Source organism: Macaca thibetana, chromosome 3 (assembly GCF_024542745.1).
Source record: "Macaca thibetana thibetana isolate TM-01 chromosome 3, ASM2454274v1, whole genome shotgun sequence".
Taxonomy (NCBI): domain Eukaryota; kingdom Metazoa; phylum Chordata; class Mammalia; order Primates; family Cercopithecidae; genus Macaca; species Macaca thibetana.
Window position 1 is genome coordinate 77,511,092 of NC_065580.1, and position 23,532 is coordinate 77,534,623.

The 23,532-nt window shown below is 36.1% G+C and overlaps 1 protein-coding gene across 9 annotated transcripts in view; it reads left to right on the forward strand.

The window, feature by feature from the left end:
• Window positions 1-23,532, forward strand: part of C1GALT1 (core 1 synthase, glycoprotein-N-acetylgalactosamine 3-beta-galactosyltransferase 1) — a 208,297-nt gene that overhangs the window by 156,547 nt on the left and 28,218 nt on the right. For all 9 annotated transcript variants that reach the window (XM_050782985.1, XM_050782981.1, XM_050782983.1 and 6 more), the window contains 2 exons: window positions 16,618-16,854; window positions 20,511-21,178. In XM_050782985.1, the coding sequence (XP_050638942.1) occupies window positions 16,635-16,854; window positions 20,511-21,178 (888 nt within the window). In that variant the 5' untranslated portion in view covers window positions 16,618-16,634. The remainder of the gene's footprint in view (window positions 1-16,617; window positions 16,855-20,510; window positions 21,179-23,532) is intronic.

Genomic DNA, 23,532 nt, shown 5'->3' on the forward strand with positions numbered 1-23,532 from the left:
CAGGCACTCACTGCTCATGAATGCTTTTTATTTTTTATTAAGATTTTCTTAGATTAAGAGTTGAGTGGCTGAGTAAGAAGACGGGAGTGTGCTAAAGAGAATCTTGTCTTTTGAGTTTTTTTATAGAAGCAGGCCATATAGCAAGCAATTAAAATTAATAGGAATTTACACAACTCTGTTAGCCAGCATAGGGTTGTGGAAAGTTATGGTAAATTAAAGCACTTTGAAGAATATCCTTTGCAATGAATAATTACTCAGTGTTACCTGTTTTTTTTTGCTGTATTATATTTTAGATTTGACTGTTCTTTTTAATTGGTAATTTAAATATACAGGTGACCAATTCTGAAACTTCTCCCAGTCTCCAGACCTGTATCTCCAGCAGCTTGCTCAACATTTCTACATCAGTGTCCTACTGGTGCTTTAAAATATAGTATATGCTGAGCATTGACCTAAACAAAATCTGTCATGTCTTTAAAGTATCTTTATTCTCTTTTTTTTTTTTTTTTTTTTTTTGAGACGGAGTCTCGCTCTGTCATCAGGCTGGAGTGCAGTGGTGAGATCTCGGCTCACTGCAACCTCCACCTCCTGGGTTCAAACGATTCTTCTGCCTCACCCTCCCCAGTAGCTGGTACTACAGGCATGCGCCACCACACCCAGCTAATTTTTGTATTTTTAGTAGAGACAGGGTTTCACCATGTTGGCCAGGATGGTCTTGATCTCTTGACCTTGTGATCCGCCTGCCTTGGCCTCCCAAAGTGCTAGGATTACAGGCATGAGCCACCGCGCCCGGCCCAAAAGTATCTTTATTCTTCCCTCACACTTATTGGATAGTTTGGGTATAAAATTATAGGTTGAAAATTATTTTTCCTCACAATTTCAAAGGAGTTTCTCTACTGCTTTTTAGCTTTCAATGTTGTGCAAAAATCCAGAACCACTTATTTTCTGGTCTCTTGTATGTGACCTTTTGTTCCTCTGTCAAAGTTTGCAGGATGGCTTCTTTGACCCACCCGTTCTGAGATTTCATGATATGTCTTTATGGGTCTGTTTTTATTTACTGTGCTGGGTATCACTGGATCCTTTCAGTGTGAAAATGTAAATGTCTTTGAAATAGTGAGTTAATAATTTCCTCTTCTCTTTTATCTGGACCTCTAAAGTGATCTTTCGTTTTCACAATTTTTTTTATTTTCCATCACCTTGTCTTTCTTGTCTTTTAACGTTGCTTACTTTCAGGTAGATTTCTTTATCTGATTTACAGCTGTTCTATTTGAGGTTTTCAATTTTCTTATATTTTAATTTTTAGGAGTCTTTTGTCTTCTGATATTTAAAAACTGATATCGTGTTCTTCATGAATGCAATGGCGTGGCATCTTTTCTCTCAAGATATTAATGGTGGTATTTTGTTTAAGTTTTCATCTCATTGCATAATCTTTGTCTACCAAGTTGATTTAAATGTGACTGTGTTTGTCTTTTTCTTTCTTATCAGAACCGTTCCTTAAAATGTCTGGTGATTCTTAACCGGTGTTGATAATTTAGACTAGCTAATAAAAAACTAATTGAAATATCTGTAAAAGTTGTTGGGACTAATTACCAGTGGTTTTTAACTGTAGGATGATCCAACTGGAGTGATATGTTGCTCAACCTCTTAGGAGTTCCATAATGCAAATCCAAACAAAGTGGTTTTTAACTTTCCGTATCCTAAAATTACTGTAGCAGATGATGCCAGTGCTCTCTCTATAGGCCTGTGTTTCCTTCCTGCTCTCAGACTCCTAGTGTGTGTTGAGTCTCAACATCTAGCTCCTAAGGCTTGTTGCAAGGCCGGTCTCACCATGCCAGAGCCTGTTTTGCCAATGTACCTGCTGTGGAAGTGTCTGGAAATGTTGCTTCCTGAGGACAGCCCTTAACCAATGACTAATGATATGAGTAAACTCTGAGGTGTGACCTACATTAACACCAGAGCTACCCTGAGGGACTGAGCTAAAATTACCCTCTATGGGACCTTCCTTGGTGTCTTACCCTTGCTTAGCTTCCTTCCCTTTCCTGTCGTATTTCCCTACAAGTTTTTCCACAGAATACTTTCTAATAAATCACTTTGACACAAGTGCATCATCCTAGAGCTTACTGCCAAAAGACCCAACTTACGGTAACTACTACTAATTGCACAGCATTCTCTTTAATAATGTAATAGTTTGGAGTGAAATCAGACTGAAGTTTTCTATGCTGTTCTTTGGGTTCTGTTAGATAATGTCATCAAACTTTTATATTAAAGAAGAATTGGTTAATTTCTGCTCCTTAATTTTCTGGAATGATATATGTAGTCCAAAAATTGTTTTTTTTGAAAGATTGAGAGACTTCAGGAAAGTCTGGACCTTTTTGAAGTCTGGCTCTTTGACAACATATTTTATTTTTTCTGTGGTTGTCTGTTAGGTTGTGTATCTTGAGCCAGGTTTGATAATTAGCTTTCTTTTAAATAGAAATGTGTGTTTCATTGAGGTTTTTATGTTTAATAGCTATTATACAAAGTGTTATTTTTTCATTTTATCTGTGAACATGAATACTATTTGGATTCTGATTTGAACAAACCAACTGCGAAAAGTTGTGTGTGCTAATTGAGACAGTTTGATTACAGAAGGGAAATTTGATTACAGACTCTGGGTTAGATGATTCCAAATAATTATTGTTAATTTGTTAGGCATTTAGTAATGGCATTGTAGCTTTTAAGAAAATGTTGATATTTTCAGAGAGGTTTACAGAAGTATGTAGAAATGAGATGACTTTATGTCTAAGATTTGCATTAAAATACTATAATCATTTGAAGAAAGAATAAAGTAAATATGCCAAAATTTTTATTATAATTGAATCTGTATGACAGGTATGTGAGTTTTTTTTTGTTTTGTTTTATGCATTTGTGAAGATTTTTGTAGTTAAGCATTTTTTTTAAAAAAAATGACAACTGAGTTACTTACATGATGAAATTAGAACACATACTTCTCACAAGCACATTCTCTCCTATCCCCCACTTCATTTCAGTTGGCAACATAATGCCATTTTTGCCTAACTATAACATAAATTAGTATCATTTTATATTATGAAGTTTTTCTTTCTGGGATAATAACATTTCTGCTCTGTTGCATAATTATCACACACAGGTTTTTCTTTTTTTGGAGATGGAGTCTTGCTCTGTTACCCAGGCTGGAGTACAGTGGTGCGATCTTGGCTTACTGCAACCTCTGCCTCCCAGGTTCAAGCAATTCTCCTGCCTCAGCCTCCCCAGTAGCTGGGATCACAGGCGCCTGCCATCACGCCCAGCTAATTTTTAAAAATATTTTTAGTAGAAATGGGTTTTGTCCATGTTGGCCAGTCTAGTTTGGAACTCCTGACCTCAAGTGATTCCACCACTTCAGCCTCCCAAAGTGCTAGGATCATAGGTGTGAACCACAGTGCCTGGCCACACACAGACTTAGTTTTATATTGGAAGAGATTTCATGTCTTTTGCCAAGCCTTTCATTGTATGATTTCTCCATTTGTGAGTTTTATGGGTTTTGTTTTTTGTTTGTTTTTTTTTTGTTTGTTTGTTTTTGTTTTTGAGACCAGGTGTCACTTTGTCACCCAGGTTGGAGTGCAGTGGCTTGATCTCACAGCAACCTCCACCTCCCAGACTCCAGCAGTCCTCCCACCTTAGCCTACCAAGTAGCTGGGACCACAGGCGGGCACTGCCACACCTGGCTAATTTTTTGTATTTTTGGTAGAAACAGGGTTTCGCCATGTTGCCCGGGCTGGTGTTTCATTTCGTTTTCTTTCTTCAATTTAGATTCCTTGCTGAGTTATATCTTTAGGTAGTATATCAAGGGTATATGGGTCCTGAGTCCGCACATATTTGAAAATGTCTTCCTATTATTTTGATTCTTGAATGACAACTTGCTAATTATCTGAGACTGTGAGCATATGTTTTTCCCTTCAGAAACTTCAGTTTTTACAGCATTCCTTTTGCCATGTAATGATAGAGGAGAAAGCTGCCTGTTTTTCCTTTGTAGTTCTGCCTAATACTTTTCCTTTGCCTTGCTTACTTTTTTTCCTGGATACTTAAAGAGTTTAAGAATAAAGGTCAGGATGTTTTTAAATACTGTTCTGTGTATATATTGCATTTTTCTGGTTCATATAAGAGGCCTTTAAATATTCAGATATATGACCTTCATTTCAGTGCATTTTTTAATTATGTCTTTGAATTTTTTCCTATTCTATTCTTTTTTGCAATATAAGTTATCTCTCTGTTGACTCTCCATTGCCTGTCTTTCATATCTGTCAACTTCTCTATAATTTCTTTAATCTCTTGAATTCCTAAATGTGTACAAAACAGTTCTGTATAGTTTATGACTTCCTTATTTTATATGGAATAAATATTCAGAACTGTGTCTTTCACCTCTATTTTGTATCCTGTGTTCCTTTTTTTTTTTTTCCACTGCAAGATTTTTATGTAGGGTGGATACATTTCTATTTATTTTTTAAATAGAATCAGTTCTAGCTAATCTTAAGAAATGTGTGGATGGAAATCTTTTTTACTTCTTTCCACATACAGACAATTGTTTTATACATCATTTGGATCATTCCCTTTAAATTTTAGATGGAGTTCTATGCTGCTGGTGGTTGATAGTCTCTGTCTAGACATTTAACTGCCTAAGAGAGGTAAATAGGAGATCTGGGACCTGGGACAAGTGCAAGCAGAGATTTGTCTTGATCTTTTCTGTGATTTTTTTAAAAAGACTCCAGGAGATTGGGGGTGTGTGGGGGTGGGAAACTACCAGACTGGGGGAATATCATTCAGATTTGTTTGGTATATTCCCCATTTTTTCAAGATGAATAGTGTCTAAGTTAACAAATTTCGTTTGTTTAATGGTTTAGAACATATTTTTCTCTGCATAGTTACCTTTGATCCATAGTAGCTTGACACTGTTTTATAGTCCAACTAGCAATGTACAGTAATTCGGTTTCTCTACATCCCGACCAACATTTGGTGGTGTCACTGTTTTTTAAATTTTAGCCATCTTTATAGGTATGTAGAAGAATCTTGTAGTTTTAGTTTGCATTTTCCTAATACTGAATGATGTTGAATGTTTTCATGCTCTTGTCATCTACAAATCTTTGGTGAAATGTCTTTTGCCCATTTTTTATTGCATTGTTTTTTCTTGTTTGTTCCTGGTTTTTTTGCTTTTGAGAGTTTTGTTTTTTGTTTTTTTGAGACAGTCTCACTCTCTCGCCCAGGCTGGAGTGCAGTGGTGCGATCTCCGCTCACTGCAACCCCTGCCTTCCAGGTTCAAGTGATTCTCCTGCTTTAGCCTCCTAAGTAGCTGGAATTACAGGCGAGCACCACCACACCCGGCTAATTTTTTTTTGTATTTTTAAGTAGACATGGGATTTTACCACGTTGGTCAGGCTGGTCTTGAACTCCTGACCTCGTGATCCACCCTAGTCAGGCTCCCAAAGTGCTGCGATTACAGGCGTGGGCCACTGTGTGCCTGGGCAAGAGTTCTTTATATACTTCAGAAGTGAATTCTTTTTCAGATATGTGTTGCTATGGTTTGAATAGTCCCTCCAAAACTCATGTTGAAATTTAATTGTCTTTGTAACAGTATTAAGAGGTAGGACCTTTAATAGGTGATTAGGTCATTAAGGCTCTGCCCTCATGAATGGATTAATACCATTATCACAGGAGTAGGCTTTTGATAGGAAGGATGTTTGGCCCTGTTTTTCTCTCCGTCTTGTGAACACTTCCTTGCCATGTGATGCCTTCCACCATGGGATGACCCTCACCAAGTGCCAGTGCCATGCTCTTGGACTTCCCAGCCTCCAAAACTGTGAGCCAAATAAACTTCTGTTCTCCATAAATTATCATGTTTGTGGTATTTTATTACAGCAGCTGAAAATGATCTAAGACATGTACTTTGCAAATATTTTCTTCCAGTCTGTAGTTTGTCCCTTCTGTTAGTAGGGTCTTTCACAGAGCAAGATATTTAATTTTGGTAAAGTTTAATATCACTTTTTCCCATGTATAAATTGTGCTTTTGGTTCTAAGTCTAAGAGCTCTTTTCCTAGCTCTAAATACCAAAAGTTTTGTTTTTCTTAAAAGTTTCATACTTACATGTTTTAACATTTAAGTTTATGATCATTTTGAGTTAATTTTTGTCTCAGGTGTGAGACTTTGGTCTAGGTTTATTTTTTGCCTAGGAATGTCCACCATCGTTTGTTGAAAAGGCTGTCTTTGCCCCATGACTTGCTTGTGCACCTTTGTCAAAAATCAGTTGAGCATATGTATATGGGTCTATTTCTGGGTTTTCTGGTCTGCTCCATTGATCCATGTGTCTATCCACTAGAACTATTAAGGTCTTGATTTCTATAGCCATATGATATCTTGAACTCAGTTGACTTATTCCTCCCCTTTTTCTCATTTTTCAAAATTGTAGCTATTCTAGTTCTTTTGCCTTAACTTACAAATTTTAGAATAATCTTGTCTGTCTCTACAAAAAAATCCTGCTAGAACTTCAGTAGAAATTGCATTAAGCATGCATGTCAATTTGGGGAGAACTGACCTCCTTACTAAGTTGAATTTTTAGTTCCATGAATGCAGTATGAATCCTCATTTATTCAGATCTTATTTGATTTTCTTCATCAGCATTATTTAGCTTTTATCATACAAGTTGTATACGTGTTTTTTTAGCTTTACACGTAATTTATGGTTTTTTTTGAGCAATTGTAAATGGCATCGTATTACATTAGTGTCCTTGTGTTCATTATTAGTATATAGAAATACAATTTATTTTGGCATGTGTATTTTATATCCTGTGACCTTGCTAAATTTACTCTTTCTAGCATTTTTCTTTTCACAAAATCCTTGAGATTTCCTTCACAGACAGTCATGTTATCTACAAATCTGCAAATAGTGATGATTTCATTTTTTCCATTACAATCTATATGCCTTTTCGTTCTCTTTTTTTCCTTTATTATACTGGCTAGAATTTCCAGTACTGTATGGAATAAGAGTGATGAGAGTGGACATCCTTTCCTTGTTCATAATCTTAACGTGAAAACAATTCAGTCTTTTACCATTAAGTGTAGCATTAGCTGTTAGTTTTTGATAGATGTTCTTTATCAAGTTAAGGAAATTCCTTGTTTGTTTTTCTGAGAATTATTTGTCATGAGTATTGGATTTTGTCAAGTATTTTTTCTGCATCTTTTCATTTGTGTGATTTTCCTTTTTAGTTGGTTAATAGGATGAATCGTGTTGTTTTTAAAATATTGAACCATTCTTACATACTCAGAATAAACTCTACTTGTTCATAATAATTCTTATATAATGCTGAATTCTGTTTACTAAAAATTTGTTAAATACTAATACTTCGTTAAGTATTAGTACTTAACATGCTAATTCATACTTTTAAGTATTTTTGTTTCTGTATTTCTGAGAAGGGTAGTAGTAGAACCAAGTCTTTGTTTAATTACCTTTTTTTTTTTTTTAACTTTTATTTTAGGTTCAGGGGTACATATACAGGTTTGTTACGGAGATAAATTGTGTGTCATGGGGGTTTGATGTATTTAAGCATAGTCCCCATAGATAGTTTTTCAGTCCTCACCCTCTTCCCTCCCTTCAGTCTCAGGTAGTTTCTGGTGTCTGTTATTCCCTTCTTTGTGTCCATATGTACTCTGTGTTTAGTTACCACTTATAAGTGAAAACTAACAAAGTTTTCTGTTCCTGTGTGTGTTCACTTAAAATAATGTCTATTTTAAATTTTATTAATTTCTGCTCCTGATTATTTAATTCCTTCTTGCTTTGGGTTTATTTTGCTCTTTTTGTGGAGTCTTGAGGTAGAAGCTTAAATAATCAATTTGTTTCTCTCTCTTTTAATGTAAACAGTTAGTGCTATAAGTTTTCCTCTTAGCACTGCTTTCGCTGTGCTGCTCTATTATTTCCGAACTGTTTCTTTGCTGTTTTTACTTCCTTGTATCATTAGCAAGACTAAACTCCAGGAAAGCAGGGAAAGGTACTTGCTTTTTGCTTTTCCCAGTATATAGCATAGTGCTCTATATTTGTAAATAATTTTTGAGCTTTAAAACTTAGATCTCAGCTTGGCAGCTTACCTCTGCTTATAACCAGGAATTGGAAGAAATACAATTAATACAAATATTCCCTGAAATAAGAAGAAAACTATAGAGGGGTTTATTGCAAGTAAAATTCTACTTAATAAATTTATTTTTGTTTATGGAAAAGTATATTGAAAACACTGTATGGATTAAGTCTTTAGCAGTGTGTTTGCCTTTTGTGTTTAAGAATTTATATAGAGAAACATTTGAATTTTTTAATGGCAAAATTAAAGAGCAGAGGCATGAACATTTAGTCTGAAACCAGGTCCAATCTCTCAGCAAACATTAAAACCCTCCCAGTCCATTCTTAGAGCCCGTGGACTTTTCAATATCTTATTTTCACCTCAAGATTTATAAATAGAGCAAAAGTGGTTTCTTGTTGGACCTACTGATGATATAACCTTTTAAGTATTCCATTTAAAGATAATTTTAGAGAGAAAGGGAAAGGATATGGAACGTTAATAGACAGCTATAGGTGAGAGAGTGGTGTAGCGGAAAAACTAGTGAACTTTAAATGAAATGGGGGTGAAAATTCCAGTTTATCCTGTTGGTTGGCTGGTTTGGGTCAGTTTAATTAACCTTTCTCATACTCAGTTTCTTCATCTGTTATATGAAGAGGATACTGCTGTTGAGTTTTCAGGTTGCTGTGAGGATCAGAAAAAACATAAAAATTTCTAACATGGTACCTCACATGTACTATATTTGTAAATGTAAGGTGTGTGACTGTAAGATTTATATCACTTTCATAAGGAAAATCTTTTGGGAAAATATAAAGATGTATCAAAAATTATTTTAATATGGTTAGAAGAGGGAATATATTTTGAATATGTAAATGCAGTAAATGAATATCATAATCCAGAGCAAAATTAGAAGTACCTGATTGTCACCTTTGCAAAATGCGGTATAAAGTGTTAAAAAAAAAAAAAAAACTAGAATTTCAGGGACTTTATTGTGAATTACATTGACTTCCTGAAAGCCTGAAAGGGGGAAGACATGCGCTCATGGTAAAGGGCATTAAAATCTTGATGAAAGAATATTCTTCAACTAGTGGAGTAGCTGAAAACCAAGCATAAGAGAAGAGGATAAAGGCTCTATCCTCAGAATTCTCTGGCACCCAGGTAAGAAGACCATGGAGTCATATTTACAAAGTTTTTAGGGAGAAGAAAGTTTGTATAATAGCAGAGATTCTGAAACCTGCAAGAATTTCAGATATAGCACCGATTAGCACCATTAAAAAAACTGCTTGCTGAAGCCCAGCTGACGAAAACATATTAATGAAAAACTCAAATTTAGAGGAGTTGTGATAAAAAGGACTCTTGGTGAGCATGGAATCTAGTTTAATGTAGATCCAGGATTAAGCAGTCATGGAATTACAGTTCATAATTCATATAAACTATGTACATTTTTACCAAATAAAAAGTTAACAAAAATTGGTTGTGGCAGAGGGGGTGTGTGTATGTGTATGTGTATATATATTTGTACATGTGTGTATTCATGCTGATTTCCACATTTCACAGCAAGAAATCAATAGATATTGCCTGAAATTGAGTTTATTTAACTAATAAGAGCCCTCCCGCTCCTTTCTGTTTCTTTGTAAACTTAATTTTTAGAGGGATCCTTTAGAGGATGGGGGTCATATTACAAATGTCTAGGTGACATTCAGATTTTTTAGATTCATTTCCTTTCCTTTATTTCCTATAAATTCAAATAAATCTAATATGTTAAATCTTTAAAAACGAGATGACTAATAATAATTCCCATTCTGTAAAACTGTGGTGCTATGGTTTGAAGATTTGTCCTCCGTAAAACTCATGTTGAAATTTAATTCCCGGTTTGGCAATATTAATAGGTAGGGCCTTTAAGGAAGTGATTGGTTTATGAGACAGACCTCTGCCCTCATGAATGGTTTAATCCATTAATGGGTTAATAACTTAGTGGGTTATCATGGGAAGGGAACTGTTGGCTTTATAAAGAAAGGGAAGAGAAACAAACCTCAGCTAACATGTTAACATGAGTACCACCATGCCATGTGATGCTCTGTGCCACCTAGAGACTCTTCAGAGAAGAGTCTTACCAGATGTGCCCCCTTTGGCCCTGGACTTCCTAGCCTCCGTAACTGTAAGAAATAAGTTCTTTCCCTTTATAAATTACTCAGTCTCAGTTGTTCTGTTATAAATACCAGAAAATGGACTAAGACATAATAGCAAAATGGTTGAGAGTCTGAATTCTTCATTCAGATTGCTAGTGTGACTCTGGGAAGTTTGCTAATCTCTGTGTGTCTGAATTCATCTGTAAATGGGAATACTAGTCCATACTTTATAGTTTACAGATGCTCTTATTACAGGGCTCAAATTTAACTGTAATTACCTCTCCTATTTTTGTTATTCCTAGAGATAAACTTGTAATGATAATCAGAAAATATTAATGATTGTTGTTTCTGGGTAGTAGGACTTGTGATTTTTTCCTTCTAAATGCTTTTTTAACAATGAATAACACAAAGCTGTCCTATTAAAAATATAAATTTTAGTTGTCCCAGCAGTCCTTTTGTATCTGAAACCTCAGTTGTCAAGCCTGGAAATCTGTACTTTTAAAGTATCCTCAAGTGACTCTGATTACACATCACGTTTGGAAGCACTTGGCATAAAGAACTTCCCCCACCCAATTCAAAGAAATATGTATTTAAGCCCTCATAATGTGCGGTGTGGTTCAGCTATGTCTTTTTCCAGGCTAGTCTACCTCAACACTCTTGTGGACATGATTTTTGCCAAAAATCCGAGTCAGCTTTGGGGAGCATTCTACCCCCATGAGATGGCTATTTTATCCCAGGAGAAGGAAAAAAAAAATGGTAGTTTACAGTTTTTTAGGCATAAGGCAGGAGTCCTTTAAATTGGAAGGGAATGTGGTAAACACAACACAAGAGGAGCCAACACATTCTGAGTGTGCTGATACCCTGGGGGAGAAGAGTAAGAGAGTATGACAGGCATCAGACATCATCACAAAACATTTTAAAGTTAAAAACAAATTATGTAACACCAAGAAGTCAATTTTCCCTCCACTCACTCCAGGACAGATGCCTTGCTTAAAAAGTGCCTCTTCAACTAAGAAAAACTGTGTCCATAAGTACTTCACTAGCTTTCCACAAACAGTAACTTTTTTTGTGCTAGAGAAGTAGGCTTATTCTGAAGCTCAACATGTCCTTGGAAAATGATTGAGTAGCATGTTAATATTCATAGTTGATGGTGCTGGATTAGCTCTTCTTTAACTTCGGATATCCACTATGATGATAGAAATAGGGATTTTCTCTGGTCTTGCAGTCCTTCCTCTTCTCAGTCACAGTGCTTTCTGCCTAAGTGGTACTGAATGGCATTGTGACTCCTGCTTTCTTCTCCAGTGCCAGGAGCGGTAGACTCTGCAGCAGTGAAGATATCATTGTCTTTGTTCCATTCTGAGATGGTGAAGTGGCTATCTATGGCATTAAGGCAAAATCACAGCCAGGACAAAAAACAATGGAAACTCAAGATCAGTGTGCTGTAAGGCAAAGCATTAGTGAGAGAATCAGAGGATGTAGAGAGTGACACCTCAGAATCTGCTAATGTTACCTTAGAATCTTCCTCCAGGTTCACTGCTTCAATCGTATTCTGCTAGTCTTTCTTCGTAATAAATTAAGAGTGATAACACTTTTCATTTACTTCTCTTAGCTTCATGTTTTCGATTCATGGTACTTTCACATCACATACCTCTTGTAGATTGTCTTGATCATGTATACTGCTAAAGGAAGGACTTGTATAATATCAAACAGATATTTGAATAATCAGTTCTCTGGCTGTTTGAATGAAATTTCAAACCAAGATTTCTGGTTAGAGCAAGGTCTAAATGAACTGGGCCTCAGACAGTTGAGATATTTAGAATTTCAAAACAATCACTTGAGACAGGAGGGGTATGTTTTATTGTATCTTTTGCACATAAAGATTTCACTAATGGCCAATCTGAATGAGGGAAAGGGGGCAGTAGGGAGGGAGAATTTGAGACCCCCTCATCAGAGCAAACAGCAGAAAGACATGGTAAACTTGTTTCTGCTTTTCCTGTGGGAAATTTGATTGGGGGTGAAGGAGGGATTGTTGAGTGGGGCTATGTACTCATCATCCATGAAGGTCTACCTTTCTGAACTTGAAGGTACAGTTAAGATAGAGCAAAAGGTGTAAACAAGTATCTGATAGTTTCAGATGGTTAATTTACATCTCAAGATAATGAGCAACTTTGCTTATACTGTGCTGTTCCTTCACCTCTCCTCTTCCTCTTAGGGTTGTCCTTCCCAAACTGCAATTACAATTCAGGAGAGAGCCTGAAATATGATACGTAATGCAGCATAAGCATGGTGTGTTTTCATGGCATGTCAATTTTACTTGTAGATTTTGGAATATTTTTGTATCAAATATGAATATATTAAGTATGTACTTAATGGGATAAAAAAGACACATGGAGGGGTTTTTGTATATACTTTTTACTGAAATAAATGTTAATACGGAAAAGTATGTAAAATCATAAATGTAGAGCTTAATGAATGTCACAGAGAACAAGCCATGTAACTACTAGTTTTTTTATGTGATATCAATAGGCTTTCCTTTTATTACTGTTTGTATGGTATATCTTTCTATTATTTTGCTTTCAACTTTATAAATATATTTAATATATGTCTCTTGTAAGCTGTGTGTAGATGGGTTTATTTTTCTCGAGTCTGACTGGCAATCTTTATCTTTTAATTGGAATTTCTAGTCTGTTTGCTTTTAATATAATCATTGATATGTTTGTTTTTAAATCAACCACCTTACTATCTATTTTCTATTTGTCTCATCTGTATATTTTTTTTATATTGCCTTGATTTGGGGTATTTTCCCATTTCATTTTTTCTATTTGAATTATATTCTTTTGCTGTTTGTTTGTTTAGAGATTATATCATACATCCTTGGTCTTTTAAAAGCTATTGTTAATTAGTATTTTTTTTAACAGCTCCTGGACAGTGAAATGACTTTAGAGCTCTTAAACTCTGTGGCTCCTCCTTACACTTTTTGATGCCAGTTTTGTAATTTGTTTTAATGGTAATAATACTAATATCTTGTGAGACTTTCAAAAAAGGTTTTATATAGCCAGTATTTATTTGGATTTACTTACATACATACATACCCTTTTTATGACTCTCTCCCCCTTCCTACATCTCTGAATTTTTATATGAAATTCTTTTCCTTCTGCCTGAAGAATTCGAGTAGACCTTTTAGTGATAAATTCACTTAGGTTTTGTTTTTCTGAACGTGTTTTTAAGGCTCATTTTTGAAGGACATTTTTGCTGGATACAGAATGCTAGGTTGGTAGTTCTGTTCTTTTAGCACTTTAAAAATAGTTCACTGCAGTCTTGATTCTGTTGTTTCTGCTAAAATGTCAGCTGTCAATCTTATTACACCTTTTAAGTTTTTTTCTCTGTCCTTGGTTTTCAGTAGTTTGACTGATGTACTTAGGTAATGTTTTCTTTTTCTTTGTAATCTTTATTGGTTTTTGTAGATTTTTTTTTTTTTTTTTAATGTGAGGGTTGGTACTCTGTCAGTATGGAAAATATTCAGTCATTATTTCTTTAAATACCACTTCTCCTGAGTTATATGTCTCCTCCCTCAAACGTTCCAGTTAACATTTAACATTAGACCCTTTCACTTTATTCTTTTTTTTTTTTTTTTGCTCAATTCTTTTTCAATCCATTTGTTTTTCCATACTTCATTCTGCATATTTTTTTCTGACCTAGCTTTTTAGGTTATTAATTTTTTTCTTCAGCTGTGACTATTCTATGCCTAATTTCTTAATCTTGCCATTTAATTTCTTGACTTTATTAAGAATAGTTATTTCAAAGCTAATGATATGAAAATCTTGTCTTTTGGCTCTGTTTCTATTGTCTACTTTTTTGTGTTTAGCCATAATTTTCATATTGATGCCTGGTTGTTTTGGACGTTGTGTATCAAAATTTTGTCCATGTTGTATACCAAAAAAAAAAAAAAAAGTAGTAATAATTTCAGGTTCTTCATGATTTTATATTTCTCCAGGAGAATATTTTTGCAGTTAGGCTAGGGTGGATCATCCAGTCAGTGTCTGAGATGACTCCAACGTAGACTTGAGCCCTTGTAAAGATTGGTCTATCTTTGTTTTGTTCTTATTCCCAGATTGTAGCCTTTCAGAGTCCTTGATAAGAACATAGGTGTTTCTCAGAACCTCTTCTCCTAAGCAGACTTTGGACATTAATTTTTGCTTAGCTTTATTGCCCTTATTGTTTTCTCTTTCAGAATCAGTCATGGTCTTGAGGATAGAGCTGTGCCAAATGTCTGGGCTGCTTCTCTCCTTTCTTCTTGCAGATTTTGGCCCTACTAATTCTCACTGCCTTGATATCTTACCAATGTCTTCAAACGTATATTTGTATTTTTTTACATTTTGTTCAGTATTTCTGATTGTACTTGGTTGTTCTAAAAGAACCTAGTCAGCCATTCCAGACATATATGAAGTTGTTTTGTTTTTATTGTTGTAGTGGTGATTGTTAGTTTGTACCTTTTGCTTTCAAAAAATATTTTAAAGAAATTTTTATTTTTAGGGTTATATTTCCCAGACCTCTACTTTGACTACCCATTGCCCTCTGCTGTTAGTGGTGATTAAGTGAAGAGTTTGAGAAATGTAATGGAAAGGGCATGGGATTTTGTTTTGTTTTGTTTTGTTTTTGAGACAGAGTCTCTGTCACCCAGGCTGGAATACAGTGGCATGATCTCGGTCCTGCAGTCCTGCCTCTGAGGTTCCAGTGATTCTCCTGCCTCAGTCTCCCAGGTAGCTGGGATTACAAGCAGGCATCACTATGCCTGGCTAACTTTTGTATTTTTAGTAGAGATGGGGTTTCACCATGTTGGCGAGGCTGGTCTTGAACTCCTGACCTCAGGTGATCCGCCTGCCTTGGCCTCCCAAATTGCTAGGATTACAGGCATAAGCCACCATGCCTGGCTGGGCATGAGCTTTTTAAGCACGCAGACCTACATTCAAACTGTGGCTCCTCCTGATTGTGTCAACCTATATGAGTTACCTGTTTAAAATTGCCTTTTTAAAATTTCTCTTTCCTCATCTGCAGATGGGTTTAGTGAGAATGAAAAAGGATATTGAAATTAAATTTTATTTAAAATGAAATAATGTATGGACAGCTTCTGGTATAAATAAATGCTTAGTAAACTTACTATTTTAATTATCTTGAGGAATAGGAAACTAGAGTTAAGACCAATCTTATAAGGAATGTAATAGAAATTTATAACTTCACCATGTAGTAATTGTTAACAAACCCTTAAAAAGGGCCTTTATGTTTGGTTTTGGGGCAGTTTAACACGCATCTGTGTCCCAGGTACCCTACGTAATCTCGTTAATATTATAGATTCCATCCAAGATCTTGCAGTATAGAGCAGAGGTCAGCAAACTTTTTCTTTTTTTCTGAGACAAGAGTTTCACTCTTTCGCCCAGGCTGGAGTGCAGTGCTGCAGTCTTGGTACACTGCAACCTCCACCTTCTGAGTTCAAGTGATTCTTCACCTCAGCTTCCCAAGTAGCTGGGACTACAGGTGCATGCCATCATGCCCAGCTAAATTTTTTACCATGTTGTCTTGGCTGGTCTCAAACTCCTGACTTCAAGTGATCCACCCACCGTGGCCTCCCAAAGTGCTAGGATTACAGGCATGAGCCACTGTGCCTAGCCAGCAAACTTTTTCTATAAAGGGCTAGGTAAGGTTTTTTGAGACATATTGCCTCTATTGTAGCTATTCACTCTGCTGTTTTAGGGCAAAAGTAGCCATAGTCAATATATAAATGAATGGGCATGGGTGTGCTCAAATAAAACTCTATTTACAAAAACAGGTGGCAGGCCAGCTTGGTCCATGGGTCCCCAAACTGTGCTGACCCTAGTCTTCCACAAACTAAAACTGTTTTTTACATTTGTAAAGGATTGTTTAAAAAGAAGATGCAACAGAGACCACATGAGACCTAAAAAGCCAAAAATACTTTATTTCTAGTTCTTTACAGAAAGGGTTTTGCTAACTTTTGGGTTGGAGAATGGGTGGTGGTTGCTACCAAAGAAAAGGAAGTAGACTTCAGTACTCAGAGTTAACAGCAAAGAAAGAAAAACAACATGACAAGTAGTCTTAGATCCAGAAAGGATCCTGATGGGAAGAATAGGAAATTCTGTGTGCAATTCTGACATACTTATCCATACCCCACCCCAACTATGACTGTCCTACTAATTAATCTGTTTTTATGAATTTTCCATAGTGTGCTGTTTAAGCAGCAAATAGAGGGGTAAACTCATAGATAATAAATAGCTAAATACTGTTAGAAATTAACTTTCCATTATAGCTAAATGTTACCAGAATTTTTACTCCTGTTATGTATCTAGTTTTGATTTTATAACATCCTGCTAATTTTTGTTCTTACAGAAATACACTTTCGGGAAATGGCCTCTAAATCCTGGCTGAATTTTTTAACCTTCCTCTGTGGATCAGCAATAGGATTTCTTTTATGTTCCCAGCTATTTAGTATTTTGTTGGGAGAACAGGGTGACATCCAGCCTAATGTTCTTCATAATGATCCTCATGCGAGGCATTCAGATGATAATGGACAGAATCATCTAGAAGGAGAAATGAACTTCAATGCAGATTCTAGCCAACATAAAGGTATGGTTTACTTTATTAAGGAGTAAATATAAGCAGTATTTTAGTCTAAATTTTGTCATATCCCTGTCTATATCTGTTGATTAAAATGGGCTATATATTCCAGATACTAAATAACAATTCTTGGTTTGCCTTGAGAGAAGGAATTGCTAAAACCCAGATTTATTTAGGGAATATTAATTTTGAATTAATTTTTAAGTAGAAATGGTTCAGAAACCATGATTTGGGGAAGGGCATAACTATTCAGATTAGATTTGTTTCTGAAAATGTTTTTTTAGGTCCAGTTTTGTTATGTGTGTGTCTTTGGTTTTTGTTACTTGTTTTGGTCATAGCTTTTGCTTAAGTCTTATTTTCCTAGAGAAACTTGAGGTATATATAAATTTCAATTTATATTTTTATAGTTAATATAACTCTTTTTTTTCCTCAAGAGGCACAAAGAACAAGGAAGTTAAAAACCAAGGATGCGTTCTAAAGACTTCATTTTCTCCTAGCCTCCTACCTCTAACCAGATTTTCTCAGTTGAGTTATTTATGTGTCCCTTAAGTGTTATCTCCAAGTTTCTGTCCTTTAGCTGTTTATCTGTGTGACATCATCAACCCTCATAATTTTAATTTCCATCTATTTCTTACTGTCTTTAGCCCAGTTCCAGACATTGTGGGAAGACATTAACACAATGCAAAGATCTCTGCAAAATATGGTTTGACAGAAAATAATATAAGTAGCTTGAAAACTATTGGAATTCTGGGATGCAGAGGGTCCACTATTCAGAGTTGCTTCTCTTCTCTTCCCAGTAATAATTACTTCTTCACTACCTCTCAATCAGAGGTTGAAGGGTGAGATTTCAAAGCCTGGCTCCGTTTTCTCAACTAGCAAACACATGCATACTATGTCATATTTTGGGATTGTTTATATAACAGTAATTCAGCTCTGAGCAGGTGCTCTGTGTTCTTACAGAACAGTTTGATCACTGTGTGTTTGCTCTGTAGCATAGCTACATGGCTTTAGATGATCACCTGGAGCCAGATTTCCCTACTAACAGTAGGCCGTACTAGGCCTCACTATAGGCATGTGTATTAGATACATACTTGTCCAGCTCAATGACCTACAACATGTGGGGTATGCTAAAAGTTTGTCTACTCCCTTCAGACTCAGCATGTGTAAATTGAGTCTCCTTTTCCTTCCTACTCCTAGAAGTTGCTCTTCCTCCTCTATTCTTTATTTTATATAGCTCATTAGCATCTGTCAGTGCCAGAAATTATGAAATCATGGTAGGTGATTTCCTTCACATGCTAGCCAATTCCATTTATCAGTACATTCTATGATACTTCTTTACCATTTTTCATCTTTTCCTCTTAGTCCACAGTGCATTTCTGATTCAAACCTTCAGCTATACCCATGTACCTGCAGTCAGCCAGACTTCACCATTCCTTTTGGTGAACTTATAACCTATTTTCTGTGTCATCTCTTTATTTTTATCTTTCTTTTTGTTCTACCCAGGTCCCTATATACTGCTCTGTAGGATTTATTAGCCACTACTTTCTTTTCCTTCAGCACATTGAATCCTTTGTTCATACCTCTATAATAACATGTCTTACTAGTTAGCAATTACTGGGTTGTGTGTCAGGTTCAGGCTCCCTGAATGGACTGACTTTCTCTGCAGCAGGAAATGTGTCTTACTCATTTTATTCATTTCCTGTGCCAGCCCATGCCCGGTACAAAGTAATTAGTGAATGAAAAATTATTTATCAGGCGGCAGTGGACAAACCTGTCTTGCCTGAATGAAACAGATTGGGGATTCTTGCATTCAGTATTTCTGTCCATTCAAGGTTTGGTATATTTGTATAGCTAAGAGATTGGGCTCCTCAAGGATATGAGATGTCTATGCTTTCTGACTGAAAGTAAGGTGATTTTGTCTGCTATTGTCCTTTTGGATTGTGAATCTTGATATTCAGAGGGACATGATAATTTTTTTTTTTTTTTGAGACAGAGTCTCACTCTGTCACCTGGGCTGGAGTGCAGTGGCAGGATCTTGGCCCACTGCAACCTCCGCCTCCCGGGTTCAAGTGATTCTTCTGCCTCAGCCTCCCGAGTAGCTGGGATTACAGGTGCCCGCTACTACGCCCGGCTAATTTTTTGTATTTTTTTTTTTTTAGTAGAGACAGGGTTTCACCATGTTGGCCAGGCTAGTCTCAAACTCCTGACCTCATGATCCGCCCGCCTCAGCCTCACAAAGTGCTGGGATTACAGGCATGAGCCACTGCGCCCAGCCGGGACATGAGAATATTTTTATGTTCCACCCAGCTTTTCCCATTATTTCCTCTCAGTTGGTTAACTAGTATATTATGCCTTCGTTGTTAATTTCTCATAGGACTAAGTAACTTACTGTTTGACCTTAATTTTAAGCACATACTTCATCAGGATACTGCCCAGAACATTGCTACTGAAAGTCAGTTCATAGACTCATTCTGGTCCTATAACTAAAGAATGGCTGCTTATTTGGGAGTAAGCAGAAACTTTTATTGTAATTGGAGTAATTTTGTCTGAAGCTAAAAATAAAAATATAGGGCTTGTGTTTTATATTTCTGTTAGTTTTGTTTTTCTTATAATTCATTTTTATCCTATTTACACAGTATAGACCGGTATTAGAAATAAAAATTGGCCTTTCACCACAGATAGCTTAAGAAGTACTCATCTAGAATCTCATCATTGAGCTCTTCCTGTACACCAGTGTTACTCAAAATGCGGTCCTGGCCTGACAGTTTGTAAATTGTTTGTCTGCACAAGATAATGAGGTTACACTAGGATGTAAATCAGTTTTAAGCTCACTGCTTAGTTAAGTGGACATTTTGGTTGGTTGGTTCTAATGGTAGGCCTTTTTCAAAGTAATGTGTTGCTTTATATTCTGGTATAAGCTCCTTATTTCTTTGCAAACCAGTAGTTTAAAGAGCACTGCTCTAGTCTTGGAATTGCCACGTCTACCATTGTTCTTTTCTGTTTTTGATTGGTGGATTTACATTTTGGAATGAGGTATGTTACTATCAGGAAGTAATCTCAACTCCTGTGCTTTGAACTTTTACCACCTCTGGGTACTTGTAGAAATTCTTTATAGTTGATTCTTGTGAACTTCAAAAATGAACTGCCACTTCAGCAGCATGTCTTTCCTGCTCTTCAGAAACTCATTCAGAGCAGTTAGAAATTTCTGTCAATAATCTATTAAAAACCAGCTGCTTTCTTCTATGAAGTGCCAAGCAGAGACTATTTAAGGCAGCATTTAGCATGGCTATGAAGCACCAGGGGAACTTATTAAAATGCTGATTCTGATTCAGTGGGTCTGGGTTGGGGCCTAAGATTATGCATTTCTAACAAGCTCCCAGGTGATGCTGTTGCTTTTAATTGGTAAACTACAGTTTGAGAAGCATTTAGATTATAATGTCAACTCTTATTAGCTCCAGTGATGTCTTGGATAACACTGACGTGAAACCAATAAATCAGAATGTCAGTTTACATTAGGATGAGTTTTGCTTTCCTTTGGCTAAATCACTAATAGAGGGATAAATAGGAGGACCTTTGAAATTAGGAAAATGCTTTCTTCAGTATAATTTATTAATATTTGGATTTTACATCTATGTAAATAACTTTTTAAAATATTTTGTTAATAGATGAGAACACAGACATCGCTGAAAACCTCTATCAGAAAGTTAAAATTCTTTGCTGGGTGATGACCGGCCCTCAAAACCTAGAGAAAAAGGCCAAACATGTCAAAGCTACATGGGCCCAGCGTTGTAACAAAGTGTTGTTTATGAGTTCAGAAGAAAATAAAGACTTCCCTGCTGTGGGATTGAAAACCAAAGAAGGCAGAGATCAACTATACTGGAAAACAATTAAAGCTTTTCAGTATGTTCATGAACATTATTTAGAAGATGCTGATTGGTTTTTGAAAGCAGATGATGACACATATGTCATACTAGACAATTTGAGGTGGCTTCTTTCGAAATACGACCCTGAAGAACCCATTTACTTTGGGAGAAGATTTAAGCCCTATGTAAAACAGGGCTACATGAGTGGAGGAGCAGGATATGTACTAAGCAAAGAAGCCTTGAAAAGATTTGTTGATGCATTTAAAACAGACAAGTGTACACATAGTTCCTCCATTGAAGACTTAGCACTGGGGAGATGCATGGAAATTATAAATGTAGAAGCAGGAGATTCCAGAGATACCACTGGAAAAGAAACTTTTCATCCCTTTGTGCCAGAACACCATTTAATTAAAGGTTATCTACCTAGAACCTTTTGGTACTGGAATTACAACTATTATCCTCCTGTAGAGGTAAGTTTAGAAATTTTATTACTATGTTAATACTTGGACTGACTGAATTTTGTTGATAAAAATGTGTTAATATGTGTATGTTTCTTTAGTACCAATAATGAGGACTCTTTCTTATTTTTGTTTTTGAGACAGAGTCTCACTCTGCCTCCCAGACTGTAGTGCAGTGGCGCATCTCCGCTCACTGCAAACTCCACCTCCCAGGTTCACACTGTTCTCCTGCCTCAGCCTCCCGAATAGCTGGGACTACAGGTGCCTGCCACCACGCCCGGCTAATTTTTTTGTATTTTTAGTAGAGATGGGGTTTCCAAGACCATTAGCCAGGATGGTCTCCTGGCTTTGTGATCCACCAGCCTCGGCCTCCCAAAGTGTTGGGATTATAGGCATGAGCCACCACACCCGGCCCTTTCGTAGTCTTTTTAAATAGAGTGACAGTATAACAAAATAGATGAGAACAGGGACGTCAGCAGTAGTCACTTAGCAAACATCTCTTGGTTATATGCCAGGCACTGAGAATGTAGAAGTAAATCACAGCCAAATTCCAGTTCTCGTGAACCTTACATTCTGGATGAGGAGATATACAGTAAACAGGCAGACTTATAAAGATAAAATAGGATTTTAGTAGTAAGTGCCCTGAAGAAAAATAAGCCAAGTAAAGGGATGTAGAGTGACCCAGAATGGGATGGAGTCCTCTGGTTTGGGTGATTAAGGAAGGCCTCTCAAAGAGGTGACTTTTGAGCAGAAACCTGAGTGATAATAGAGAGCAAGCTGTGTGAAGATCTGCGTAAAGAGCCTTCTAGTCATCAGGAGGACTTAGTGGAGGTTCAGAAAGACCTAGAGTCAAATCCTGCTCTCCCACTTAATAGCCGAACGACTTGTCTGACTTCTGAGCCTTAGTTTCCTCATTTGTAAGATGGACATAATGTACTTGTCTTATTTAGTTGTAATTACAACATAGTACAGCCCTTCACACAGTAAGCATTTAATAAGCCTTGGCTCACATTCCTGAGAATTGTATCTAAAATACATTATTTTATGAAGTATTCCAGTTGTACAAATATTTCAGAATATGCATTGTACTTATGCCCCAATCTTTACCAAATATTAATCTTTTACCACATTTGTTTCAGAGTTTTTTAAAGAAAAAAATGCTATAGTTGAGGCCTGTGTACCCTCTCCAACCTCCTTCCCTGGAGTTAACCACTGTCATGAATTTAATATTACTCATTAACATGAATGTTTCATATTTTTCTACATGTTTATGTATCAATAACATATAATATTGTTTTTCAGATTTTTAAATAAGCATCTTTCTACAACTTCCCCTTTTCATGCAACATTGAGATTTATCAATGTTAATTATGTATATGCTATGTTCACTATTATAAGCATTGCTTCAGTGGATAATTGAATGAGACCGGGGATCATGAAACCTAGTTCTCTATGCCTTCTTTTCTCTGGACCTAACATATAAATAATAGACTTCATGCTACTACTCTCATCTTCATAAGGCAATGCTTTCAGATCATCATCTGGAACAGTGATTCTCAACCCAGGGCAATTTTGCCTTCAGAGGACATTTGGCAAGGTCTGGAGACATTTTTGGTTGTTACAGCTAGGAGGCTGCTACTGGCATCTAATGGGTAAAAACCCACTACATTATAAACCTACTAATTGCTAAACATCCTAAAATGCACAGGACAGCCTCCTACAACAAAGAATTACTCTTGCCCAAAATGTCAGTAGTACCATGGTTCAGAGATCCTGTCCTAGAACATCTGACCCGAGCTTTAGGTAATCAGCTTTAAAAGGAAACTTTTCATAATCTGTTTTTCTGTTTTAGTGAGAGTACCACTTTGGATGCTTGTTTGATGTAAACTTTTCTTAATATATTCTGACCATTCCAAGATGACTTGATCTTTTCCTTTCTTAATTCTGTATCCTTTTCCCATATAAAAAATTTACCCAAATTCAAGAATATAAACATGTAGCAAATACATCCAAATGCACATAAGATATTACTGAGAGTATCTGATGTTGGGTATACATACAAGAGTAGCAAAGGGACATCATAATTGTCATTATTTTGTAAACAGTAAAATAGCCTCCCTTTCAAAAGTACTGCCTATAATTCCTGTTTGCAAATAAAGTATACCTAACAATATGCTTTATATGAACAAAATAAATATAGTGCATCCTTTATTTACATTGTAGTGGTTTATTAAATGGATGGCACATTTGTTCTTTCTATAAAAATTTATCCAATTATATTGAAGAACATAAAACAGAATTCAGAGTACCAAAATTGACCCATCAATCTGACATTGCCTGTTCTTCATCAGGAGATTCTTACATAA